This window comes from Drosophila albomicans, chromosome 2L, assembly GCF_009650485.2.
Source record: "Drosophila albomicans strain 15112-1751.03 chromosome 2L, ASM965048v2, whole genome shotgun sequence".
NCBI classification, from domain to species: Eukaryota; Metazoa; Arthropoda; class Insecta; order Diptera; family Drosophilidae; genus Drosophila; species Drosophila albomicans.
Window position 1 is genome coordinate 10144280 of NC_047628.2, and position 25697 is coordinate 10169976.

The window sequence follows — 25697 nt, forward strand, 5'->3', positions numbered from 1 at the left end:
CCTATCATAATTCAGGTGATTTGACAAGCACTTTGTAGGACCTCACGTTGATATAAAATGAATATTTAAAAATAACGCAATTGAAGCGGAAGACATTGCTAATTGCACTCGGTGCACACGCCATGCGCATAAAACTCAATAACAAATTGCAAAAATGCATTAAACGCATGTCGGCCACTAAATAAATATTGCAATCAAATTCAATAACCTGCTGGCACAGCCCAAGCACCTGGGGCAACCAACTGAGAAGGGGGAGAAAAAAAAAAAAAAAACCAGACAGCTGCTGCTGCTGCTGCTGGCAACAAAATGAAGCAATTTGCGACGAGGCAGCAGCAGAAAACTGGCCAAGTCAAGATGTGGCCAAAGGAGAATGGTTTCTAGGCCTAGTCACAGCCGATGAATAATGGGCAAATATTAAGGCCCCAAAATGCAATCAAGCATGTAAAACTTAATTGAAATATAAACCGAAAAACGTATTTGTAGTGGTTAACATATCAATACCAGCAAAGGAGGCCTGCCAAGCAGGAATTGATTAAAGCAGTCCAAGGAGGGGAAGGATACAAACACACACACACATACAGACACGCACGCATCCTGGCGTCCAGTGTGTCTAACTTAAATTAATCCTTAATTACATAGACAACATCCTGCTGTGTCTAAAACCGCAACAGCTTAACGAACGAGACGAGCTGCCAGACCGACAGACAGACAGACAGAAAGAGCAGGCTCCAAGCTGCAGGCTACGGCAACAGCTTCGGCTTCGGCTTCAGCTTCCCCCCTTCTACACTTGGGGCCACAAATGTCAGTGGCTTTGGCGGTAGCTAAGCCTGTAGCTGATGCTCCACACAGCTCTGAAGCTGCCACTGACTTCAACCGGAGGCTCAAGTTGTGGCTGCAGCTGAGTTGGAGGCTGTAGACGTCGTGTGGTGCCGAACGCTTAATGTCAATTAATTTATAAAAATTTCTGGCGAATCTCCTCGAGCTACCTCGCAAACGGTGGCTAATTAATAAAGTTGTCGTTGCATCTTTCTATATCACACACACTCAACTCTTCCTTTCTGTTCTGTTGCAGACTGAAAACCGATAATAATGGCGGTGCCTGGTGCCCCAAGCATATGGTATCGAATGCGCTCAAGGAGTATCTGCAAGTGGATTTACTGCAGACGCATGTGATAACCGCCATACGGACACAGGGTCGCTTCGGCAAGGGTCAGGGTCAAGAGTACACCGAGGCCTATGTGCTTGAGTATTGGCGACCGGGCTTTGACAAATGGCAACGCTGGAAGAACACACAAGGCAAAGAGGTAAGCAATTAATGCGAAGAAAAGCAAAAAAAAGCAGCTCTCGACTACAACACTTGATTCGCAACTTGTTTAATCCATACACAGATTCTGCCCGGCAACATCAACACTTACAGCGAGGTGGAGAACGCATTGCAACCGATTATATTTGCCTCAAAGATACGCATATATCCGTATGGTCAATACGATCGCACCATCTGCCTGCGTGCCGAGATCGTCGGTTGCCCCTGGGAAGGTAAGTGCTCCTCCATCCATCTCACCATCTTCATCCTAATCTCAGTCTGTCCCTCCGTCCATACATCGGTCTGTCTGCGGGCGAATTTAAACGAGTGCGATAAAAACTAGACATGAGCAATGATAGCGCGGAAAGGCTAACAGAGTTTTAGTGTCAGCGTTAATTTATCATCGAGTCGCAAGGGGCCAAAAGCACCGACCACCGGCCACCGACCACAAAGAAGTGCCCTGGACCTGGAACTGACTCTGAGACTAAGACTGAGACTGCAGTCTTTGGCTGCTCTGTGGTCGGTGTATCTATTAGACAAGCCAAAGCGGCTTAAGTGTCTAGTTAGTGGACAGACGTGCCTTGAAGTGCCATAAACCTTAGCGCTATGCATTAGCATAGCTTAAGGCTAACTCAAGATGGCTGCAGAATGCTCTTGAGTTAAGTTAGTAACTAAAGTAGCTCGGCTACTAAGTATGAGTTAATTGTATGGTATTTCCTCAATAGGAAGCATAAAGCAAGCTTTATTTGGCTTGCATTTAATTCATGCACTGTGTTAAGTAGCCAGTTTAAATTACGGGCATAGTTTGCTCACTTAACGGCCACTCAAAATTAAAGCAATACAAATTAAGAAAAAATATGTACATTATCCTTTCTTCTTTTTGGGTCCTGTGATTTAGTTAAGTACCAGTTGAGGCCGGTAAGTGAGATTTCTCTTTCTCACTTAAAAATAACTTATTCAACTGGTTAAAAAAAATTGATCAGCTTAATGTCATTTTATTGTTTTAATTGTTGGTCGTTAAGTAAGATTTTTAGACTTCAACTTAATAAAATTAAGGAAACTACTTCATATATTAGTTTAATGCCGACTAAATAAAGTAGTTAAAATTTAGGCCCCTTTAGAATTTTACCGCAAGTGTATTATTCAATAATTCCTGTGAACTTGTGCAATTTTCTCGCCAATCATTTGATTCTCTTGGCATGCAAGCTTGTCGCAGTTGTTCAGCTGAAAATAACATGACGTTATGGGCAGCGTATTAGTCAAACCGCATAATCCAATCATGGCAACAACGCGACTGCGCCTATGTTTAGCGACCTTTTTCCCCTCCCCCTCACCCTGTCCGACTAAACATTTGGCCACGCAACGCTTGACTTGTTGTAGTGGCAGTCGCAGTCGCAGTCACAGTTGTAGCTGGAGTTGTCGTTCTTCGGTTGCAACATGCGAAATGTACTTGAAATAAAAGCAGAAAAACCAAGTAAAATGTTATATACTCATATTATATCGCGTGCAGACACACGTATACACGTATGCCAGAAGGAAACCAAATCGAAATCCAGACTGCCTGAGAAACTATGCAGACGAACGACAAGGCAAAACGGCAAACAACCTCCACGTTGTCGTCTGACGCTGTTTGCACGCAATTGTCAAGTAACAACAGCAACAACAACTACTAAGTACAACTACAACTACAACTTAGTCTGGCCAAACAAATTTTTCTATAATTTGCAGGTAGCAGCGATAACAGCAACAACAACAACACGAACGCAGCACGCCTAATGACAATTTGTTTGACCAGAGAGACCCCAGAACAATTCCCAGACATAGTAACTCCCCCCGTTTTTCGTAGGTTTCGTGGATCCCACTGGGAGCGAACGAGGCGCGGAAGTGGAAATTATTCCGTAAATTAACGCAATGTGGATGTGTGGTTGGGTTATATTGCGGGGAGGCCCGATAACTGGCGCCATTTGTGCGATAGAATTCTGGAACTAGGTCTGGGACCCACAAACTATGTACACGCCCCATGTTGGGGGGTAGTTGACGGTTTAGACATGCAAACTGACCAAATGTGGTGATGGGGGCGCCATGTCATGGGGAATTTAGATGTACGAACAGCGCATTTCATATGCAAATTAAGCGAGAGATAAGATGCCATGGCATGGGTCTGAGGTCTAGACAAGTGCCAGACAGACAGAGGACTGTCCGAAAGAAATCAATATAGTAGAGTCGAAGTCAAGTTGATGACTTGGATTCGATTTAATGCCGCACATTAATCTCATCGATGCGCAGTCGGAAAATTTGAGACCGAACTCATAATTGTTTATAAATTGTGGCCATAAATTTGAGCCACTGGTCAAAGAGCATAGCAAAGAGTCGACATTTGACATTTGATTCCCCGCATTTAAATGCAAATCAATAGACACACCTACATGGAACTAAACCGAAAGACCGCACCCAGTTTTGGGTTCGCTTTTGGCTCTGGAAGCGCCGCCGCCGTCGTCGAAGTCGCAATCATAAACAAATAGGGCTTAAATCGAGAGAGGAATAAATTGTGGTTGGGGCGAGAGGAGAGACTCTTTGGTCACGTCATGTCATGGCTGCAGATTATCTTGAGGCAAGTGACACACTCTGATTTCCACACACAGCCGAGCTAAACACAAATTTGTTTCGATTTAACGAACAGCTTAGCCCTTGGAATAGGAATTGGGATTGGAATTGGAATTTTTAGCGACATCAGATTCAACTTGGGAAGCATATGCTAAAGTGCATTTTATAAATGCAACAACTGATTAGCGTTAAGCTCTGGATTTATGACTGCTCTGCATAATTTATGGGTGTTTAGGCTGAGATATTACCATTATTGTGGAAAATTTAAAGTTTTGACTGGGTTTGAGTAGGTGTCTTAGCTTAAACTGCAGCTTAAATCAAATTAAATGCTACTATAATGAAAAGTATTGTTCGCTTCTAACTAAATATCGATCTGTGGGCTGCTTTTCATGGCCATTGTGTGTGTGCTTTTAACACCCACACGATGTTGACTTGAATTAGCACTTGTCACACCTTTGTTGCGCTTATTTGGTAACTTCATGGTTTGATGTGATTTTGGAATTCAGCCTTCAATCACACAAACTCATTCCTGCCACTGTTTGATTTCTAAACTTCGTTCTTTTATTTCCGTCTGATTTCTATTTGGTGTGCGCCCCAAATCGATGTGGAAAATGTGGTGAAATTGCACGGAACGTAATAACTCACAACTAACTATGTAGTTTACCCTAAAGTCTAAGTATCTATTTATGCATTCAACTGCTGCTCAATTTGACTCATCAGCAAAAGTTTGCAGACTACGTTGGCGTCTCCCCTTCCCCTTCTTCTGTCAATGGTCGCGTGACCAAGAGGCCACAAAAAAAAAAAAAAAAAACCATAAAGAAAGCAGAAAAATAAAGGAAGCAAATTACATTTTATATATTGTAACTGCTCACTGCCCGATTCTGTCTCGGCCCCCAAACGTATCCACAGACTATATAGAATGTATGTTCTGCTCATATGTAGTTGTGAGCTTGTTTCTTCCTCGTTTTTGAGTCAGCTGCACGCATTTCGAGGACTTTGTTTTGCTCTTTTTTCTTGGTTGTTTTTTTTTTTTTTTGGCAGTTTCCATTTTGTCTCTTACGCTCGACACGCAAATAAAAATCGCATGTGAGCACGCGAATAACAAGGCTTAAGTGGAAGTCGTCCTCAGTTGTCTGATGTCTGATGTGTCCCCCCTTTTGATGCCATTACCTTCATTGCGTGAAAGATGTCGCAACGCAATTGTAAAACGCGCTGCCTTAAATGTCTTTGCAGTTAATTAAATATCCCATATTCCATTTATACTGTCCATATACTTACATACACACTCATCGTGTATATATCGTGTAGTGGCACATTGAGGGCTTATCTCTGGACTTGATGTTCGCTGTTTAAGTGTCCGAGACAAGGACTTTGCCCTAATTTCAGTAATTAAGTGTCTGCCTTTTATATTTTTTTGTAGGGAGTGTGTGCACACATTATAAATAAATTAAAATGTAATTAGACTACTAGAAAGCTGGCAAAAATAAACTTGTTTTAATAAGAGTGTTGTCCATTGATTGACTGATTGATATTTGACCATAGCTATAAATAAATTAAATATGAGACTGCCATAAGCTTTCCATTGATTGACTTATTGAGACAGATTGATACATGTAACAAAATATGTACTTCCTCCGAGCATTGTGTTATAAATAAATATAATATGATATATTATTAGACTAATCAAGTAAAAGTAATTTTTGGTGACAAAATTATTGTCTACTGATTTACTGATTGAGGTTGATTGATACATGTCTGTAGTATAAAATAACGCATACTTCCGCTGAACATTACATAAAAATAAGTAACCTGTTAGAAATCTGAAAAAAATAATCTTGTAAATAAAGAAATGTCAATGATTGATGGATTGAAGTGTTATATATTTAACCATTATTGTAATTAAATTTAACAATAATTAATGCAGAAATAAACTTTCCTTCAAGATTTATTGATTGACGTTGATTGATGCACGTGTGTATTATAATATTTAAGTATTACTTAGTTGAGTTTGACTATAACATAAATTATAATTAGACTGCTAGAAAATTGACAAAAGTAAACTGGTATTTTTTTCAAGTGATTGACTGATTGATGTCGATTAATACATTTATTTTATTGTTTAACAAAAACTGGAGCTCAGCTAACCAGGTATTATAAATAAATTAAATAATCATTAGAATGCTAGTAAACTGTCAAAAATAAAATAATAATAATAAAAGTGCCGCCCATTGATTGACTGATTGAGGTGATTGATACATTTGTGTATTCGAATATAACGTATTGAAGCATAGGAAATGCTTGTATGGTAATTATCTATGCCACTGCGTGTGGCGCGTGGGTTGCACCTTAATTATGTGTAATTATGTGATTTTTGGTAATTATTGGAAATTTCTTTTGACTGTTTGTCCTGTCCTGTCCTGTGCTCTGCTGTCAATGGTATCAATGTTGCTATGCTCCCATGTTTCGTGTTTCGTGTTTCATGTTTACCACGTGCCCGAATTGTGTAAATAGAAATAGCAGTAAATTAGTTTCTACTCCCGCCACAAAAGCGACAACTGCTTGTTTGAGCACAGTATGTAATTATTTCAAGTATCCTGGCAACCCTAACAGTTTGCTGTTGTTGTTTTTCGATCTAAATGTAATTGTTTTATAGGTGGACGCACTTAGTTTTGGTAATTAGTGTCAGGTGTTTGTTTGTTTGTATTTCGCTTGGCCAAAGCACCGAACTGCAGCATATAAAGTATCCTTCAACTTGAATCCAGCGAAACTTTACCATATGCGAATCGAGTTTGTATATAGTAGAGGAGGAACATCAAAACACTTTGTAAACTCAGACCGCAAAAGCATGACTCAGTTTTGTGTGCACACTCTGTGACTTTGACATTGAAAAACTACAGCAGTTTCCCCCAAAAACAACCTCAAATCCCCGAAACTCCTCTCGAAGCCCACCAAGCAGACACTTTGCTAAAAATAACCACAGAAACCAAATGGCAGACAAAAGACAAAAGTGGCCGCAAAACGAAATTATGTTTCAAGTAACTCAATATCCGAACACCGCTTCCCCTTCTACTCCTCGCCCGCCCTCTTACGCCCAAAACTTGCGGCCGACTTAGCACAGTTAGTTGGGAAGAGGAGGGAAAACTTTAAATTTACCGCAGTTTAAAAACCTAAAACAAATACCAACTCAAATGCGAGACTCGCTTTGTCACTCGTTTGTCTGCGTCACGTGACACGAAACGTGACATGACGTGAAGGGATGTGAACCAGGGACAAAGCAGGGAAAAAGACGGAAGTGATGAATGAGTGTGTGTGTGTGTGTGTGGCTCATGTTACTCTCGAGTTTAGTTCTCAGTTGTTCACTCAGTTGTTGTATTCCTTGAATTCTGTCGCTCTATTTAAAATTGTGATATTCATTTTGTTATTTGCAGAAGGCATCGTTTCCTACAGCATACCGAAGGGAGTGCAGCGCGGCATGGAAGTCGATTTATCGGACAAGACCTACGATGGCAATGAGCAGGGTGACCGCTACGTGGATGGATTGGGTCAATTGGTGGATGGCCAGAAGGGCAAGGACAATTTCCGCACCGATATTCATGGCTTTGGCAAAGGTAAGTGCACGTAGCGATGAATAAAATCACGATTTCTATGCTAGGATGGACTTAAGATATTTATTTCATTATTTATTGCAATTGTCGCTTTGAAATACAATAATACAGATGGGAAACTTTAGTTCATACTATTTTTGAAATTTAAATTGCATTACTCTTATGACATATTTTAATGTTTCAATTCAACAATGTAGGAGAAAATGGGTGTTTTAAGCAACTTATATTATTTCCTAATTCATAATCGGGTTATTGCTATAGTGTATATTAGGGATATTAAAGGATGTTTAAACAAAATTATTCCTTTTCTCTCTGGGTGACTAATCCTATTTCCAAGCTGAAACTCTTACCTTGAATTAGCCTTCGATAAACATAAACAAATGAATGCAAATGCGGTGTACATTTCACTTATGACTACCTCGCTCATTAGAGCAAAACACTCGAGGAAAAAAACCCCTCCGCTCAATATAAACTTTCGCCATTTATTTTGGGTTTGGTTCGAATGCAAAAAGCGAGAACAGCCAGAGAGAGAACTGGCGAAAAGTGCCCCGCAAAAGATTTATGGCAATCGAAAAAACTGATTAACATCAAATAATTACAAAAGTTCACCGACAGAAAAAGCATAAGGCGATGCCCAACTTCATTGAACATTGAGGCAAAGGGCAGCAGAGGCAAAAGTTTTTGGCTAGCAAATAATTTGCCTCACAACACAATAAACAAAATAAATAATAACTTTGGACTATTTGCTGGCGTCGCAGTAAACTTGGCCGGATACAAAAGCCAAGCTCCAGCAAACTATGCGCTCTCTGCTGCTGCTGCTGCTGCTGTAAAAATGTAAACATTATGCATATTTGATAATTTATGGCAACACTGGCATTCATTTCCGAACTGCGAACTGCGCCTGGGCTCCAAAAACTTTGTCGATGCTCACAAGTTTAAGCTTATTTTTCCCTGGCTGGCTGCGTTTCTTTTTTTTTCTAGCTATTTCTCGCTTTTGGCAAATGGCCAATAATCGAAATTATTGAAAAGTTTGCGCTCTGCGAATTTAAGTAGAAAAGTTCCCTTAGACAATTAGACATGCAGTCGTCGTCGAGGTCCTTATCGAGAGACAGACACATAAAAAGCAATCGCATTGCAGCAAAGTTTGTCTGCCGCCCCCCGCCCCGAAATTACCCCCCAGACAATTGAATAGCCATCTCCTTTATGTTTATTACGTTTTTTGGCATTCTGGCTTATTTGCATTGCATAAAGCAAAAGCAATCGATTTTCGCTATTGATTTCAACTTTGCCCCAAAATTTTGGTGGCTACACATCTTAACTTGCAACTGTAATAATATCTGGTTAGAGCTAAACATTTCTATTTCCATTTCTATTTAGAAGCACAGTTAATATTGCATGACTTGTGCAGCCTAGCTTAAATGCCTTCCTCCTTGTTTTATGCGCCGCCCTCCCCGCCACCTTTTGTGAAAGCAAATTAGGGCCATGCAAACAAAAACAGTGGAAAGAAATGGCTTAAATGTCGCTTTGGCCATAATTTCTAGTTATGAGCAGCACCGGAGGGTGGTTCGTTGTTCGTTGTTGGTTGTTCGTTCGTGAACATTTGTTTGTTTTGGGTCTATGAAACTTCACCCCAAAGTGCCATTGACTTGGGGGGCTTAAATAGCTTTACATGCCACTCTTCTCTTCTGCATATGTGGCGGCCGTTGGGTTGGTCTATTGATTTCCTACTTCTCTTTCGCTCATTTTGTTATTTTCCTTTTTTTTATTTTGGGGAAACTTCCAAACCAAATAGCGCTACATTTCATTTCATTTCATATGGATGGTTCTTTTATTTGTTCTGTTTTTTTTCTTTTTTATGTATTGCAGGTTACGAATGGATTGGCTGGAGAAATGATACGCCCGGTCTGTTGGGCAAACCCGTTGAAATTGTGTTCGAATTTGATACGGTTCGCAATTTCAGTGCCATCGTTTTGCATACGAACAACATGTACACCAAGGATGTGCAGGTGAGTGATTTATGCGAGAATCTCGCGAGGATTATAATTTACTTTACATCTGGGGTATATTTAAAACCATATTAACCCTCCCAACTCTTCTTTCCCTTTTATTTTAGGTCTTCGTGCATGCGAAGGTCTTCTTTAGCATCGGTGGACGTTACTTTTCCGGCGAACCCGTTCAGTTTTCCTATATGCCCGATACGATAATGGATCATGCTCGCGATGTGACCATTAAGCTGCATCATCGCGTGGGCAAATATCTGAAAATCAATTTGTACTTTGCTGTCAAATGGATTATGTTATCCGAGATCAGTTTTATATCTGGTAAGTAAATTGCAAGCAGTAAACTGCAGATGTGTCTGCAAATGCATTTTTCAGCTTGATTTCACTTTCAAGTGTGCGACAGGGGGTAAAAAAAAATATAAGGAAAACAGGGAAAGCAATACTCGAACACATTTTTCCAACATTTGGGCAACAACAATGCAGCGAATAGATAGAGAGACAGAATGCAGAACTAGACAGGCGAGATAACCGGTCCGAGAGGAAAAATCTCTCTTCTTTTCTTTTCTATCTGTTTTTTTTTTATTTTTGCATTGTAGGCAACTCGTGTCCGTGTCGTGTGCTGGGTGAATGGGTTCGCTTTTGGGCTGGGCGGGGAGATTTAAAGTCAATATAAAATGCCCAGGCCCAAACATGCAAAAGTAAACAAGCATCTACAGTTTAGGGGTAGTTGCAACCTCCACCCCCCGAAGAGCGTCCTCCAACATTGCTCTGGTATGCATTGCATTTCCGTTTGAATGCCAAGCGTGTCGCAGTCCTGATTAAATTGTACCAAGTGCAAAGATTTAGGAGTTGATGCTCCCCTCCATTCATGTGCGACATATTTAGACAATATTTTCATGGCACATTGATTCTCGACTAGGGGATGATGTCTAGGGTACAATGCTGTTAACATCGGAGGATCGATTGGGTCGGTCACTGAACCAAAGATCATTTGTATTCATTGGGGGTTGTGTGGCTCTAGTTCGGAATCTCTCTCTGTCGTTTTGCCTGACTGGCCGAAATAGGAAAATCCATGTGCGGTAGGTGTGAAAATGACTAGGGGATAAAACTGCCAGTCTGCCAACTGCAATTTGATTGATGAGTCAAATAGAGCGTGCCGCATGAATAGGGGATTTTCATCGATATACAGATGGCAGGCAGTGCCAGAGGCAGAGGCAGCGAGGGGCCAACATTATAGGCTTAATGGATTTATGCAGGAAGTCGGTTATAAATCCATACCAAACTGAGATTTCATAGTCAAATAATTATGGCAGTTGAAATGAAAAGACAGGAAGAAAAGCTTGCTAGCGAATAAAGAAATATATTTTTCAATACGTGTATGTTATAATACAACTACCCCGAAAAGAATTTTACAATGCACTAGGGAATAAAGTTCAAAGAATACAAGGGGACAAACAATACATGAAATTCCGCTTAAAACACATTTTGAAGAATCATCGCGATATGAAGACTTTAAGCTGAAAGACTGAAGATGCCGCACTCAAGATCATCAGCGGATCAACAGCGTTACAAAGCACATTTCTGTGCGATAATGGTAGCTGGCATCCTTAAACGGATGTCATCTTCAACAACTGAGCCAAGGATGTTGCTGGAAGCGCTAAGAGAAACCACAGTCGACAGCTCAAACTCAAACCTCAAACTGAGAGCTCGATTGTGCACCACATGCTGCGCCTGCCAAGGCAGCAATTACATGACGAGTAACAAATACCACGAAGCATTTGTCACGCACAACAATAACAACGATGCCAAAGGGCAGGGGGCAGGGGGAGGGCGTGGCATCAGACGGGGGGCAGTGGGGCAGGCAACCAGCTGTTAGATGGTATTTTTTATTTTTACTTATTTAGTTTGCTGCGTGAATCTAGGGTAAGGGTAAGGATAAACAAAAGAAACGCACGTACATCTTTTTCTGAAGTGTGTGTGCGTATATTTTTATCAGGCACTGTAGAGATTTAACCCCAATTTGTGAGATTTGCTTGCGGTGCTGTTGTTGTGTTTTATGGAGTTGTATTTAAAGGTTTCTAAAAATACAAAAGGCACAAAAAAAAAAACAAAGAATGAGAGAGCGAGATTGTCCCTGGGGACAATCGTACACACAGAGAGAATTAGTTATAAAGGGGCAGCTAAAAAATAAAAAAAAACAAAAACAACCAGAACAACAGAAAAATGCAAAAAGATATGCGGCATATTTGGCATTATGTCTATTCAAGTTACCCGTTCCCTACAACACAATAGGCAACGATACAGAAGAGAAGAGAGTGTGTGATAAATGTGGCACGAAATATTTTAATTATTTTAAACGTTTTATGACGACCACAGAGAACACAGCGAGCTGAGAAACTGAGCACTGAACACAGAGCAGTGAGAGATGCAAGATATGCCTTTATAATATATAAGTAGGAAGCAACAAGAACAACAAGGGGAGAACAACAACGGCGACAACAAGGACAATGGCAATGCCGAAACAAAAGGCAGCCAAGCACAACAAAACTTCAGAAGCATGCCTGGCGTGTCCTGAGAGTGTCCTGTCCAAGGCAAGGCGACATAACTCAAAACAGCAGCTCATTCCCTCGCTCTTTCGCTCTCTCTCTCTCTCTGTCTCTCTCACTTTCTTTCACTGCCTGGCAACTTCACACAGTAATTACGCCATTTACTGTCTCGACAAAACTGAGAAACGGGGTCACCCACTCACAGCTTACAGCTCACAGCTCGCAGCTCAAGGAAGCACATTTTTCGGCTAGCCCGTGGGCCATTCTCAGGGGTGGCTTCCTGCAAAAAGCTGCCCCCGCTTCTGTTGCTTCTATTGCTGCTGTTGTTTTTGTTGTCTTTTGTTTTGTTATGCCCTCAAGATGTTAGCGGAGATAAATGACAACACTTTGGACCGCACTGAGCGACCATATGCTGTAGTTACTAGGGGGACGAGAGTACGGAGATTTCACATAAGCTGGCGGTATTTGAGATCAAAGGGAATCGCTTGATGAGCAGGTGTTTGCGCGGCGCTGCAGGCTCAGCTTGACAGATCTAAGCTAATAAACAACAATGCCAACGGAATTCCCTGAATTCAACAGAGGAATGTTGCTAGAGCCAAGAATTTAAGCAGAGCAATGAAATTTTGTATTTTGTAAAGCATTTCTATCATATGACCATAATTCGCTTTACGGCATACTTGCAATGCACTTAACGGTCAAACTTTATTTCACAAAATTCATTTAATGGCATATTTTGACTTACCATTAAATGTAATCTATCACAATATAATATGTGAAGACTTAATAAATAGCAACGATGGATGAAAATCTTTATTTTAGGCATTCAAATTTCTTTCGCATAACGGCCAATTTTGTAAACTACCCAATTAATGTCCCAAAGCGGGGTGTAGTTGTATTTAGTTGATAACTTTAAAGTAAACATGAAAAATTCCCAGTATTAAGCATCTCTTTCATAGCTAAGCACGTAATTTACACACAGATTATTTATAAAAAAATCACTTAGTGGCAAAAATGAATAACTTAAAAGTCAAATAAAAATAAAGAAAGGAGATACAAATTGTCTATGATATAGATCTAATATTTGTTATCGTAACAGGCAGTTTTGTTTATCCCGTAAATCGATGGATTAAAAGACTTCGACTGACTAGTAAAATTTCCAATCAAAGCCACACAGTTGGAATTCCGATTAAATTCCGTGTTCTCTTTATTGCCAACTCATGTAGCTCACATGCATATTTATTAGATACGCTACCAGATGTCGTAGGAAATCAAACATCTGTATACATTTAGTAATGCCGTATAGTCGAATAAAAAACCCAACCAACGGTTGACAGGAAATGAACACGTTAGAGGTCTAAGAGGTCTTCGTACGAAAAAAGAAGAAGAAAAGAAAAGCGTAGCGAAAGCAAAACAATTTAAAGTGGAACGAAAGGTGTAAAGAAAAGAGAGCTGAGAAATGAAATTGTAAAATGCATAGAACAGAGAAGAGAAGTGAAGTGTGGATGTGGAAGAAAAAAAGTAATCATAGAAGCGCAGCTGTGCCTTCCAACTTGAAGCGGCAACTTTTAAAGATGATATTGAGTTGATGTCGTCCATAAATGCCGCACTCTCTGACTATCTTTTTCGCTCCTTCTTTTTGCCCATTTACAGTGCCTGCGTTGGGAAATTTCACAGATGAGCAGGAGCAGCGCAATAATTCGCCAGGCAGCGCACAGGATGGCAGCAATACACGGGAATATCCTTTGCAGAGCAACGACTATCAGCACAATCATAACAAAAACAAAATGAATGGCGGCGCGTCTGGAGGTGCTGGCGGTGCCGCAAACGGTGGCGCCACCGATGCCACCAGCAGCAACAGCAACAGCGTTTACAACAATGGACCAGAGCGTAAGTCTGAATAAATTCAATTAGCAGCTCAACACTTTACCCTCTCACTCTCTAGTAATTATTTAGTTGAACAATATTTACTTTTAATTTGGTTTTTGTCGATTTTTGCATGTTAATTTAAATTGAGGCCGCCTTTGTTGATGGTGTTTTGTTTTGCTTTTAATCGTTTCATTGCAGTAATTGCGCCACGCCCGATTGATCAGGAGCCGAACGAGGCGAACTTCATTGGTGTTGTCATTGTGGTTCTAACAACGATAATTATCCTTTTGGTCGCCGTTATCCTGTTCATCGTGTCACGCACGAAGCGAGCCCGTGGCAGCAACGTTCTCGATGCATTCCAATACAGCTTCAACCCCAACACACTGGGCGGCAATGTCGACAAGCATCGCCCCAATGGCAATAGCATTAAGGTGAGAACACACACATACTACGATACACATGTACATATATAGTGTACTATATAGTATAGTACTTGTACAGCAGCTGAAATTCCTGCCTCAAATTTCACATAATTGCTCAATGTTGCGTGCAGCTGCCACGTCCTCGACGTGTGCTTCGAACCATGCCACACTTGACCAGGCGGCAGCGACAACGACGACGACGGCCCCCGTGCGGCATTTATTTTATTTAATAGAACTTTTCAACGGCTTCCTTTTATAGCCTCTTCGATGAAGTCCACAGCTAGCCAGCTAGCCACTGGCCACAGTCTGCTGTGGGTGCCAAAACTTAAGTGCTGAACAGTGCAGAAAGTGCCGGCACTTTAAAGTTGCAAGTGGCAAGAAAGCATTAAGCGTCAACAGCATTGACGAAAAAGCGCTTTAAACTAAAAGTAATAAGCAGTAAAAATAACAATTCAAGGCAAGACTCGATCATAAGCAATATATAGAGATAAGCAGTATGTTGAATAGTTTAAGCGGAAAAGCTGCTAAGAGGAAGTAGTAGAAAATAGGTTAAAAGGGAAGAGAACATAATAAGTAAACTTAAATTATGAAGGATATTAGATTGAAAAAAGTGTTGAAAGTAAAGTAGAGCAAAGTAGACTACTTAACAGAGGAAGAAGAAATTGTATTACTTAGCTGAAGAAAGATACACATTAAATCATATACTTGCAAATCATTTTCAAAGTATTCTTACTATAAAGCTAGATTTTATTTATGAAATAAATGTCTCACTATTAAGCTAGATTTTATTTCTGAAATTAAATGTCTACAATAGAAATTATCGTTATTAAAAATATATTTTTCTGTTAACAATCAGTGCTGTAAAGTAAAATATAGTTTCAATAAGTAATGCTAAATTGAATAAGAAAACAACTCAAAATTGAATACTATAATAATGTTGCTAACTTAAAATCAATAGACTTATATCGAGTAAGAAGTTTAGTTTTTGCTTTGGGAATTCTAAAACTCATCCGACACACAATAATTTAAGGGTTCTAAATGCCGCACAGATATATCTTCATTCCCTGACTTGTCACTATATTAAACATTTGTGCGTTTTCCTGCACTTTATTCATCCAACTCTCTTTCTCTTTTCGCCCCATCTCGCAATTTAATTTCAGGCCAGCGTCGACGACAACGATTCCATTGGAAAGAACAGTCTCTACCACGAGCCCTTCAATGTGAATATGTACACGAGCGGTGTGAACGGCTACGCAGCGGTTAATGATTTACAATGTAATATGACGCCAGACTATACAGGTGTGTAAACCCAATACTTTGACCCCAAATTCCCCCCACCACACACACTCCACACTCCTTCATTCCACACATAGCCCAGAGAATAGAGCCCAGACCCCAAGTCCCTTGGCTCACCCATTTCCGCTGCGAGCTATAAAATATGGCGCCGCTAGCAACTAATGCAAATAAATTTTTGCGGCGATTGCCACACACACACACTACATATATATATATAACTTTTGCCATTTGCCTGTGACTGTGACTAAGCGAAATCCTTTTACGTCTTTTACGTTCGCTCCCCTGCGGGCAACACACAAACACACACACACACACACACAGATGTGCCAGAAGGTGGCTATGCGGTTCCCCACATGCAGGACTATATGCCGGCATCGAAAATGTCCAATGCCGGTGGCGGCTATGTGAATGTGCGACGCACGCCGCCGCCACCGCTGAGCAGCATATTCCCCAGACCGCCGACGGTGCCGCCACCGCCCATGGAGAAATATTATGCGACCACAGCCATATTCAAGCCCATCAAAGGCGGCGGCGGCTCATCGAGCGGCGGCAGCAACACCAACACCGTCAGCAGCGGCGGCGGCAAGAGCAGCCACAGCAATCAGGATCAACTGAATGGCATCTACGGTGACGATGGCATGGGCACCATGAACTCACAGTCGACAGCCCCGATGATCAATCCATATACCAGTGGCAACAGTGCTGCAGCAGCTGCTGCGGCTGCGGAATTTCAGCGAGCCAGAACTTATAACTTCCGCAGCTATCCAGACAATCTCTAGTTCGAAGCTTCACTTAAGTTGGCGGCAGCCGAGCCTGCCACATCGGGCAACGGCGCTGGCACTTCGGGCAACGGCACAGATCCTTTGATTGCTGCCCCCAAGCGTAACAATGGTGCAGCAACCACAATGCCCAAGAAGCCGCAACATCTGAGCATTGCCAATAACACGTGCAATGCGAATGCCAATGCCAATAAGCCCAAATATAGTTTGACGCTGCACAACAATAAGTATGCCACAAGTGGTGGTGGCAACAAGAACAACGTCACCTCGATGCGCGACAATCAACAGCAGCAACAACGACAACACCTGAAGGCGTTGCGTTTAACCCGCGACGTCAGCAACACCGATATCAACGACTACAAGCGACCGATGCTATCGAATCTATCGCCTGCCGAGGATGTTGGGATTCATCTAAGCAGAAATTTGACCCTCAAATCGGGCAATGGCATTGGCATTGGCAATGGGAGTGGCACTGCTGCTGCCAACGGTGAAGCTTCTGGCATTTTGACAACATCGACAACAACAAATGCAACTAAATTGACTGGTAATACGGCGAATGGAAATGTCAACGGAAACGGAAATGCGGCCACAACAACTGCAACTCCAATGGCGAACGGTGTTATGAGGACACAAAACAACAGGCTGTGGTATCATTGATGAAAACGCCATTATTAAATGGATTTGAGGTGAGTTTAGCTCTAATTCAAACAATTAAATATATATTTCTAAAACTACAATTGAATCTGAGAAATATATTGTGTATCTTTTTGAAATTAGAATTAAAGCAACTTTTTATTATTTGTTGCTTATAGTTAAAATAAATGTGTTGCGCAGAATTGTTTAGTTTATATAACGCATATTAATACATTTAAATAAGTAAAAAGTTTTATCAAATTTATTTTTTATTATTATGCAGCAGACGTTTTATTCTGAAACTGTTTCACAATTAAAATTACCTCAAAAGCAAAGTTATTCCTTTTTGCAAGTGTCTAATGTGTAAATAAATGTGCAGAAGTTTAAAATGAAGTTACTTTAATTTGCTCTCTATAATTGTAACTACTTATAACATATGAATGAATATGCTAATATAATTACAACTCAAAGTGCCATAATCAGAAATAAAGAAACTTTAATTAGTGCTTTCAAATTATAGCAACATTTTATTTTTTACTAACATAGTTAAGCCAATTAAATTGCAAAAAAAAGAGTTGTTTACGTTACTGCTGTTTAACTAGCAAATTTGCCATAGAAAATTCCAATTTAATAACCTTAGACTGTTTACATCTTTTGTTCCCATTGCAGCTCTGATGCTCTACACGGACGTGCAACAACAAACAGAATAGAAAAGCAGAAAAAATAGCAAAAAAGAAGAAAAAAAAAAATATAGAAGCAAAAACCATATGAAAAATGTTAAGTACTAGTAATCATACAGCAAATTTGTATTAGAACCCGCCCCTCCCACAAATGCGGAGAGCACAATGCGTCGAACAATTGAACCCACTGAGCAAAACGGAAGAGTAAAAGTAAACATAAAAAATGAGAAATAAGAAAATTATTAAAGTCGAATATCTAAGCAAAATGTAGCGTCGAATATATGCCAACGAAATGATACAACTTATAAAAATACAACCTGTAAATATATACCTAGTATATCGGAATGCAAAAGGTAGTGAACAAAATAAAAATGCATATGATAGAAAAGCGAGCTGAATTTTTAAAAATAACAAAATGAAAAAGAAAAAGATGGGCACTAGTTTCTCATAGATCAAATGCAATCGAGCAAAACGTAAGAAGAAGAAATATATTAAAAAATAAAAAAAACGAATTTAAGATCTAGCATTTAGCAACACTTATTGTTTATAAAACGAAACGAAACGAATCGCGATGTATGAGCAAAAGATATTGAAGAATATGAAGTAACTAGCATATAATAAAGTTCAACTGATTTTTAGTACCTTTCCAAAACAAAAACAAAAACACAAAAAAAAAAACAAAAGAAGAGAACTAACTGTAAATGTCTGTAATATCCTCAATCCTAATCCCCACATTATGCTATCCTATAACTGTACTATCGTATATATTCTGTGACCTCCCCCCCATTTGAGAGATCCCCACTGTAAATTTCTGTGTATAAACCTAGAAAAGTATCCATGAGATACAATACTTAAACGTAGATTGTTTGCTAACTGCAGCAGATGGAAATGCCGCGTCAAAAAATTATGTAGAGCAATCAAGAGACGATCGACGATTGAACGATTGATGATTGACCTTGATTGATGATGATAAAATTGTAACGGAATTTAACGGACCAAGAGAGCGTGCAGAGCGTCGTCGCCTAAAACCAATTAAAATGAAGTTTTCATCAATGATTTGTGATTAAATATTTAACTACCTACTTATAAAAACAAAAAAACAAAAGGAAAACAAAAAGAAAAAATGAATATTCAGTTCTTAATGCTAAACTTTAATTTAATGCAAATCGTACTACCCGACAAAAATGACTCTGACTATAAAAACAAAAAACAAATACTATGAATATAAATAATTATATGCATACATACATATATATAATATACATACACATACATATATACTTACTTATATACGAGTATATGTATAATTAATAAATAATCATGTATATGTTCCTTTTTAGTTTAATGCGCATACGAATTATCACAAGAAAACAAAAGTACTAAACGTTAAAGTCGTAGTAGCTTCGTAGTAGTTAAAAAGTAATGCAGAAAGTAAAAAATTAAAGTGTAAACACCGCATTTTATAAAAATACAAAATAAGTAAGTTCGTTAAAAAAAAGGAAAACATAAAAATTAAAATAGAAATAGAAATAAAAATAAACACACTCCCACAACAGACAAACACACATCACGTGCAGCAAAAAGTAGTAGAAAATAGTAGCAGAAATAACAAAACGATAACAAATAACAAGAACAGGAACACAGAGACATTCACAAAAAAGAGAAAAGTATTTAAAATGTTTGTGCAACAATTTTGAAACATGTTTTAAACTAACAACAAGAACAACAGCAAGAACATTAAATAAAGAAACAGATGTAAGCATTAAGCTAGCCATTTTTAAACACAACATAATTAAATGATTAAATTATATAATTATAATAAGCTGTCTAGGCCCGAAGGGTAAACATAACATACAATACATATACAATTTTACATAAAACGTACATATTTCTGTATTTTTCGCACAGTTCTTTAACTTTCCAAATTTCCAATGCACAAAATGTTTTCCAACACTGAAAACTGAACAACACTGACGAACACTTTCCGCAGCTCTGCAACACTGGATACACTATCAAAGAAAATAAAGAAAAAAAAAAAAACGTAAAAAAAATCACGAACCTACCTACAAGACTTGTATAAATTATAATAATAAAAAACGATAATGAGAAATTGAATAATTAGTGATTAAGTTTAAATTACATTTTGTATAAATTAAAAAAGAACGAGGCATAAGTGTACACTGTAAAAAACAAATTAAATAAACTACTTGTAATGTTTTTTTGTAAATTATCGCAAAGTCGCACAGACGAATTATGGATTAATTCATTTGCTGTTGCTTGGCAGTTCATTTATATAGACTAGTTTAATTTCTAAACTAATTTAATGGCATTTATTACGAGTAATAATATGTGTAAATTTCAAGGCAAAAATATAGTATTAAATTATTTAAACAAACAAAACCAAAACCCCAATGGAATTTCTTTATTTCTCGCTCATTTGAATTCAATTTAAATTGCAAACTGAGATTGCTGAGATTGTTGTTGGCAAGTATTAACAAAAAAAAAACGAAAACAAAAACAAGAACCGAAAACAAAAGTAATGCGGCATAGTTCTAATTTAAACAATGCATTCATAATTATTATAAATAACGCTAACACAATTAACAATGCAAATTAATTGAAATATTAACAAAATACTAAACTAAACTCACGCAAACAACCACAAATGACAATTGAGATTACAACAACAACAACAACAACAACAAACGAACAAAAAATGGGTAATAATTCATGAGAAAAATACAAAAAACACACAACTACAACAAGAGAGTAAAAAATTAATAAAAATATACAAAACAAAAAGAACAATTTAAATACAAATTAAGCTTGTTTTCATTTACATGCAATTTGGGTCAGGGAGAGTAATCGCGATTACAAAGAATGCATTTAATTGGGCAGCAGGAGTTTATTGATAAGAATGTTGGTTGCTATTTTCGAGAATTACTAATTCAATATTTCCCTAGGCGACATATCAAATGTGATCTGTAAACAGTGTATTCCATTTTATGCAATATAAATAAGGGGAAAAACTGCTAATTGAATTGTAGTTCTCTAGTACAAACAGAAATTTGGTAAGATAAATAGAGAAAGAGAGTTTGGACATCCTTGAATTTCTCTAGGGACCTGCTGAAGGAATCGTTATTGGATGTTTACTGTGGCCCGTGGATATAATGTTCCCGAAGGCCTTAATCAGAGCACTTATACAGAACTGCGAACTATGAACTGGGATCAATGACCACCTTAGGGCAGGAACATCTGCTTTGATTCACGCATATTTCACACATTGCATTCGATGTGGAAAATCGACCGCAAATTGTGCCAAGAGGGCGGCGGCAGGGCGGGTGCAAGGGAAAGTTCACACATGTCGCTTTTGAAACGTTTAAATCAAATACATATAATAAAATAATACAAGGCACTTGGCGTTCGCTATTTGTAGCTGTCTTTTAATTGACACTTTCGATTGTTGAACTGATTGAATGACGCACCGGCTGCGTGAATGAATGAATCAATGCCTGTCCATCAAACCATTGAGGCCATTCAATCCATTTACCGGACTCGAGTGAGGCAGCTCTCCAACTCAACCTCCACCTCTTCACCTCCCCCTCTTCACCTGAATGTCAGGCATGCGTTGGAAATTAGTTCAAAAGCCATTTACGAAAAATCAAACCAAACAGAACACAAAATGGTCGAAATGTGTTTTCTTTTCACTTTTCACTTTTTCCTTTTTTCCTCGTATATTTGGAAAAATGCGGGAAAAGTTCTCTCAATTCGTCGCATTGTCAATTGTCATTTGGCTTTCGAGTTGAGTGTTTAACAATTTTATTCTATTTATTTTCCATTGCACTTTTCGGTTTTACGTTCTTTCAATTTGTTATTTGTCGTTGACTTTATTTATCGACCATTGCGAAAAAGGGTTGACAAGGGGGAGGAGATTGATATCTTTATGCGCCATACATTCCATTTATTTGACGATTGAATTCGTGATGGCCAAAAAAGAACCGTGAAGCAATTATAATTGTGGACATTACTAAACGAACTCAGGCTTCACCCTAGCGAATTAAAGAAGCCTTTGACAACAGCGATGTTTTATCCAATAAATGCGTAGATTTATCTCATTTGTTCCACACATTATTGTACTCTTTAATTGAGATGTCAATGAAAATTAGAGAATCTAGCAACAGTAATGCAGATTCATTTAATTGAAGTGAGACTGCATGTCAGTATTTTTTGTTTTCATAAACACAAGTTGACTTTAAACTGTTATGAACGGTTGACGAATTTTATGCCAATTGTATGAGTGGGGTTTCATGTTCATTGAATCAAAATATGTCCAAGATGCAACTTAGTTTGCTTGTTATAACTAGTCAAAATCGCAGAAGTTATATTTATTCTACTAACAAAGAATGTCAACTTAATAATCTAAAATGTAACTTCATAAATTTAGTAAATTATAATTATATAATCGTTAATTTCTAAATTCTAAAGTAGGTAAAGTAAAGTGTTAACAAAATAACAATCAACGATGCAGTTTCTAGTCTAGTCCATCAAAAATATTGTATTTTGTTCAAAAAGCACAGCTTGTTACATACAGGAAATATCCTTTATCTCGATAATATTTCTTCTGATTCTTTTGAGTTTGCTTTTGAAGATTCGAAAGATTATCTAAATCGTTATTGTAGTTATGAACTTATCCGGAAATTAGGAATGGTTTCTTTGTGAAAAATTGCAAGTTATAAATCATTAGATATTTTTATTATGAGATGCTATACTTTTTAGAATCTTGACTAATTTATTTTACTTATACTAACATTTGAAGATTTTGCTACCTCTAAAAGTAAGCCTAAGATTCATGGCATCATTTTAATATTGATGAAGTAAATTAATAATAATAAACAAGGCCAGTATAGTAATATGTTTGTGCAATGCAAGTCTCTGTTGAGAATAAGTTGAATCCATAAAGAATAAAGGTAGACAGTTTCTATGGCTGATCCAGCATAATGCGCGCTAATACCCCATGTATCCGGCAACTGTTTTGTTACATTGAAATGATACTCGTATCCTCATTGCATTTTGGGTAAGGCATCAGCTGTGCTTATTGTACACAGAGTATCAGTGTATTCGATGATAAAAGAATGGGTCGAGTGGCTCATGCTCGTATAATAGCCATCCTATTAACTAGAAGCTGGCTGCCTACTAAGCCGTCTGGACAAATACTTTAATGCGCAGAACGTAAAAATGCAGAAATATGTTTTTTATGCTGCCGCGATGCGGCGCGATACAACAACTGTGCAAATAAGTAAAAAGTAATCCTAATTACAATTGCTAGTTATAAATAAACATGGACAAGGAGAAAGTATCCCGGGGAACGCAACAAAGCCCGACTGGGCTGGATCTCTGTTCTCTGTCTCTCTCTCTCTTCTTGGGTATGAGATGACGACGTCATTGTAATAATGAAAATCCCCAAACAAGCCATAAAAGGGATAAACGAAACGAAACGAAATGTAATGGAATGAATGAGTGAATGAATGAAATTTTCGGCAAGCTGCGAATGTGACAGAGTAACAGATTTTCGCTATGACAGTCGGTCGATCTGACAGACAGACAGACAGTCGAATAGACGGAAAGGACCTTTAGCTCTGGAGTCAACGATATGTGCGCGACCTGAGCAGATTTTTCAGTGGTTGTTGTTTCACGTAGCACATCTATATATATAAAGTACGAGTATAATATAAATTTTGGTGGTGGTTCTGGTTTTTGTGTCTCGTCTTTGCAATTCGCAAAATGTTTTGTTTGTTTTTCTGCTTTGGGATTTTAATAAAGCAAATCGCTTAAATAGCTCAGTCAACCAACTCTACTCATAATTACAAATGTCTGAATTCAGTTCGGTGATGGAAATGTTTTAAATCGCATCGCACATGAGACAGAACTCTTACCCCTTTTTATTTTTACATGGCATGCACCTTTTAACGAACCCTTTTTGACTTTGTTCATTGCATTGCAGGAGGGAAAGGAGGGAGAGGGAAGTTCAACAATAGGTAGAACCGGATTTATTCGGTCACCGCATAATCATCAAAAGTTGTCAACTACTCTCGGCAATGTCCCCCAGAAGTTGCTTATCAAGCGTTAAATTGCTGCAATTTGACAGTTTATCGTTGCCAAAGACAATGCTTGAGATTCGGCTCTATTTGCATAGCGCAATCCCTTGCCACACCCCCATGCAGGAAGCCGCCCCTTTGTCTCTGCGAAATGCGTAAAAACAAAGTACGAGTAAAATGTCAAATTGTCGCCCAGTTGCCGTTGCAACTAATGCAATTCATGTGTCTTGCTCTCATTCTATGCATCGCTCTTCCTCCCTCTGTGTGTGTGTCGAGTTTGTTTGTGTTTGTGTTGTCGTGTCCTCTCTGTCAATTTGCATGTTACCTTGCATTTGTATTGGCATTGAATTGCATTCTATCTCTGTCCCTTCTCCGTCTTCCTCTTGCCATCTTCCTCCTCTTCCTCTTCCTCCTCATCGCAAACTATTAGTTTGTGAGTGTGTGTCCTTATCAAATGCTGTTTCCGGCCGCACGTCCTTGCTAGCTTCCTTTGTCTGTCTGTGTTTGTATTTGCGTATTTGTTTATCTAACTATCAAAGTGCTGCCTGATGGCTGCTCCATGCAGCATGTTGCATGCTCCAGACTCTATGCTGCTTGCATCACTCGAGATCCGTAGATTCGAGTGTGTTAATTGCTGGTCTCCCAAGCCTATCGTCCTGTCTGTGTGCTTATGCACATCCTGATCCCCTTTCCCTTCCGGCGAAATCCGGCCCCAAAAATTTTCATTACAGTCTTAATCTATTATTGTGCTTTACGTCTTTGGGAAATGTGCAAAAATCATCAGTTTATTTCGCACTTTTCATGCTGCGGTCAGTCGAAGACAAATTTGCAAATGTTTCAAGTTACTCAACAGATTTCTGTTGATTATGTGAAAGGCCAGAGCTTAAGGCCAATCAGCAACGTTTACTCCAGTCAATCCTGCATTTGTTTGTCTGAGACGCAGTCAAGTGAGGAAGTTGCAAATCTACTTTCAGCCCATTGTTAAAGACTTTAAAGTCTAAAAGATTTGTGCGACTTTGAAAAAACATTTCTTAAAAAGAGTCTGTATTTTTTTTTTTTAAGAATTTGGTTAAAAAGTAAAGGATGTTGTATTAAATTTATATAATATATATGGTATTCATAAGGTAGTTTGTTTCATCTATAATTATATATAATTAAAAAAAAAAACACTTGAATAGCAAATGGAACACAAATGGAAAACAAACAAAACATCCTTTTTATAATATTTGTCTACTTTATGGTATATTATGAATGTAGTAATTAGCTAATATACCAAATATAACCTTCACTAATATACCAAATGTAACCTTCTTCAATATTTTTGAGGTATATTAATTTGGTAGTGGGTATCTCATAGTCGAGCACACTTAACTGAAGCTTTCTTAATTGCAAAAATATTTGGCTAAAATATTATATTAAAACCGTTCGATTAAAAATGGTGGCCAAAAGTGAGGACTATTTATAAAATTACAATTTGAAACTATAAAAAAAACAAAGAAATGAAACCTTTTTGCATAACTTCCTTTCCTAAAATGATTTGATGAATAATTGTGTTAAGAAGCAAATAGCAATATATAAAATCTATATTCAAAATTAAATTCAGTGCAACAGGCAAGTGAGAAAACAAACCTTTTACTAGCAATACGATTACGTTTACGTTTTTGGTTCCACTTAGATCATATTAAACACAATAGACATTAATTAATGTTGTATTATCCTTATTCATGCTTTAATTGTCTCTTGAAGTTATAGAAAATACTTGAGCCTATTATGAACAGCATATTAAATTATAATTAACTCTTATTAATTTTGAATATAAATTTGAATATGTATCTTTTAGGTGTATCTACAAGCAACCGGCAGCTGAA

General features: G+C 38.3%; 1 protein-coding gene across 1 annotated transcript in view; it reads left to right on the forward strand.

Annotated features, from left to right (window-relative positions):
* LOC117563999 (uncharacterized) overlaps nucleotides 1–18948 on the forward strand; it is a 40794-nt gene extending 21846 nt beyond the window's left edge. The window contains 10 exon segments of the mRNA XM_052002209.1: nucleotides 1073–1304; nucleotides 1389–1536; nucleotides 7336–7515; nucleotides 9379–9518; nucleotides 9626–9833; nucleotides 13709–13945; nucleotides 14123–14355; nucleotides 15507–15645; nucleotides 15964–17107; nucleotides 17724–18948. Of these exon segments, the coding sequence (XP_051858169.1) occupies nucleotides 1073–1304; nucleotides 1389–1536; nucleotides 7336–7515; nucleotides 9379–9518; nucleotides 9626–9833; nucleotides 13709–13945; nucleotides 14123–14355; nucleotides 15507–15645; nucleotides 15964–17078 (2632 nt within the window). The 3' untranslated portion in view covers nucleotides 17079–17107; nucleotides 17724–18948.
* The last annotated feature ends 6749 nt before the right edge of the window (nucleotides 18949–25697 follow it).